Here is a 2,710-nt window from a genome sequence, read left to right as displayed (position 1 = left end):
AGAGAAAGCAGCTGAAGGCTGGCCACGTGCTTTCCGGGGCCGACAACCTGCCGAGCGGCCTGGCCGATGCAGCTGCTGCGGGGACCCTGCCCCGCCCCTACTGCTACGAGATCAGCCTCACCACGGGCTCGGGCAACAGCGAGTTCAGGTTCCTCAAGCCCTTCGTCCCCAGCCTGCCACCACAGCCCTGTGCCGTGGGCGGGGACATCAGTGAGGAACAGGTTTTCCCTTGTGTCCCTGTCCCCACAGAGGACGTGACCCCAGACAGTGCTGGGCCTGTGTCTGCAGAACAGTTCAATCGTCTTTCCTTTAACTAGCAAGGAGTCAGCAGAGCCAGAGGCTTCATGCCTCGTGGTAGGGAGGGATGCAGGCTGTAGCCTACGGTAATGGTTCTTCCAGAATAAGCCTGTATTTGCATAACCGAATTCCTGAAATTGTAAGTCATGAAATGTTTGTGTTCCCCTAGAAGCAAATAAGCAAAGAGAAAAAAGGAACTAAAGCACTTTGACATTCAAACGTTTAGGCTCCTTCTGGTGTTTCTGAGAGGCTTTAAGAATGGGGTAAGCAGACAGAGATGAGCTCTTGTCTCTCTTGCTGTCTGACCAGACGGTGGACCTTTTATTCTGTGCTATAAGAGAATGGTACGCCTGGGCAGACTAATCTCATCCTCTCTGAAATGCACAAAGACCTTTTCCCAGCTCAGGAAAAGGAGGAAATTGTGAGTGCTGTGTTAGAGTGTTGTGTAAGCTCAGGACTCTTTCGTTCCTGGGTTCTGGATGTCTCTGGCTGAGAAGTGTGACCTCCGTGTGCTTTCTTGTCGCCATGTCAGTCAATACAGCCACCGTGTGTCTCCTAATTCTCACTAGTGCAGCCCGTGAAATAGGGAGTTGCTCTCATTCAGCCACTGCAAAACAGCCAATTCCAGCTTAGCTGTCACGAAGGGCGTTTTCTGAGCACAACAGTCACATCTTCTCCAGGGCAGGGCAGGGCAGCAAAATGCACAATAAGGTCTTCCTTTGGACGATAAGAGTGGGTTGGGTGTTCTGTGTCCTTGCAGTACAGCAGCACAAACAATGTTTACTTAGACTGTAACTGTACAGAATTGTGAAAGCATGTTCATTGTCTTTGGGTGCATTGCATTCAAACTCCACATGTCCTTCAAAGAGCATTTTCTAAAGATAGAATCAAGATGAGCTTGTGAAAAGGACTGAGTTCTGTCTCCTCATTGTTATTTTTGAATTCACAGAATTGAACTGTGAAACTGTCCCTGCATGATTTACTGGGTTTGTGTTAGAGCATTTGTATTCTCCTTTCATCTATACTAATTGATTCCTTGAATGAGATCTGTGATAAACGGAATATTCAGAAAACCACACACTTTGTTGTATCGAAACTGTAGCATTATAAGCTGGGATACTTCTGATTGTAAATACTGAAATAATGTGTAAGACTGAAATAAAGAGAGTTCCCTTATTCCTTATGTGGAGACAGAAGTCTTTGTAGAGAAGTTCTTTCTGGGAAAGGTCTGTCAAGGTTTTTCAAGACTTTTCTTCATAGGAGTTTTTTCATGGGAGTTTTTTTTACGGAAGTTTTTTTCAGTGTGCCTTTACTGATATAATGCTGGCTGGCTGTATGCGTTGAGTTCGTAGATGAAGCCGATGGAGTGTTCAGTGCAATGCCCGAGCTGTTGCCAGACAGAGGCTTTGAACCGATTTCTCTCTTTGGGGTAGGCGGCTCAGTCTTTCCGGGCTCAGAATCTGTGCCACGCTGTGTTGGGAATCTCCTTGAGCCACTTTTACCTCCCCATTTCTCGAAAGGCACTGATATGCGGGCCGGGAGCTGAGAGCTCACGGCTCTCCGCGGGCTTTGGGCAGCAGAGAGCGAGGACAAAGGAGGGGCAGGTGCCGGAGCTGTTCCTGTGATCGAACTCAAGCGGCGGCCCCGCCTGGCTCATCCCGATTCTCTCCGGTATATTCATTCCCCGCTTTGATGTGCCCGGGTCCTGCCCCGGGCGCACCCGCGGGCGATCGGCGGCCCCGCGCGTGTGCGCGCGTGTCCGTGGGCCGGGGCGAGCGGCAGCGCGGGCAGCGGGCGGCGGCAGGCGCAGTCCCAGCGCGCACCGCTGGGTGGTGGTCTCGGCTAAGGCGCCGCCGACACCGACCCAGCGCAGCCCAGCTCAGCACAGCCAAGCCCAGCCCAGCTCCCAACAGCCGAGCCGGGCCGAGGGAGCAGCGGCTGCGCCACCGAGCCCCGGTCTCTGCCATCCGCTCCCGGGCCAGAGCGGCCGCACTCCGGATAGCCGACCAGACCGGAATACAGAGGGAGAAGGAAGGCACCCGACCGCCGCCGCTTTCGAAGGGGGAACTACCAGAGAGATCTGCGAGAAGGAGACAGGGCTCTGCCGCCGCCGCCGCCGCCGCAGCTGACGCCGCAGCCGCCGCCGCAGCCGGAGCCAGAGGGCCATGGCGATCGCAAGGCAAGTGCTTTGTGTGTGTGCGTTGCTCTCCCTGCCGCTCGCTCACTCGCAGCCCATCCGCTACTCCGTAGCCGAGGAGGCGCACAGCGGCTCCCTGGTAGGCAACCTGGCGCAGGACGCGGCGCTGCCGCCGGCGCAGCTCTCGGCTCGCCGCGCCCGCCTGGTGTCGGAGGACGGCCGCCAGCATTTTCGCTTCGACCGCGCCAGCGGCCGCCTCGTCGTGGCCGACAGGCT

At 55.3% G+C, this 2,710-nt stretch overlaps 1 protein-coding gene across 1 annotated transcript in view; it reads left to right on the top strand.

Annotated features, from left to right (window-relative positions):
* Window positions 1–2,462: 2,462 nt before the first annotated feature.
* LOC114072058 (protocadherin beta-15-like) overlaps window positions 2,463–2,710 on the top strand; it is a gene marked incomplete at its 3' end in the record, with an annotated part of 2,223 nt that continues 1,975 nt past the window's right edge. The window contains exon 1 of the mRNA XM_027909975.1: window positions 2,463–2,707. Coding sequence (XP_027765776.1) covers window positions 2,463–2,707 — 245 coding nt within the window. The remainder of the gene's footprint in view (window positions 2,708–2,710) is intronic.

Source organism: Empidonax traillii, unplaced genomic scaffold, assembly GCF_003031625.1.
Source record: "Empidonax traillii isolate 1590-97213 ecotype Southwest subspecies unplaced genomic scaffold, ASM303162v1 scaffold2570:size23556, whole genome shotgun sequence".
Taxonomy (NCBI): domain Eukaryota; kingdom Metazoa; phylum Chordata; class Aves; order Passeriformes; family Tyrannidae; genus Empidonax; species Empidonax traillii.
The sequence above is the reverse complement of the archived record's forward strand: the minus strand, read 5'-3'. Positions and strand labels throughout refer to the sequence as shown.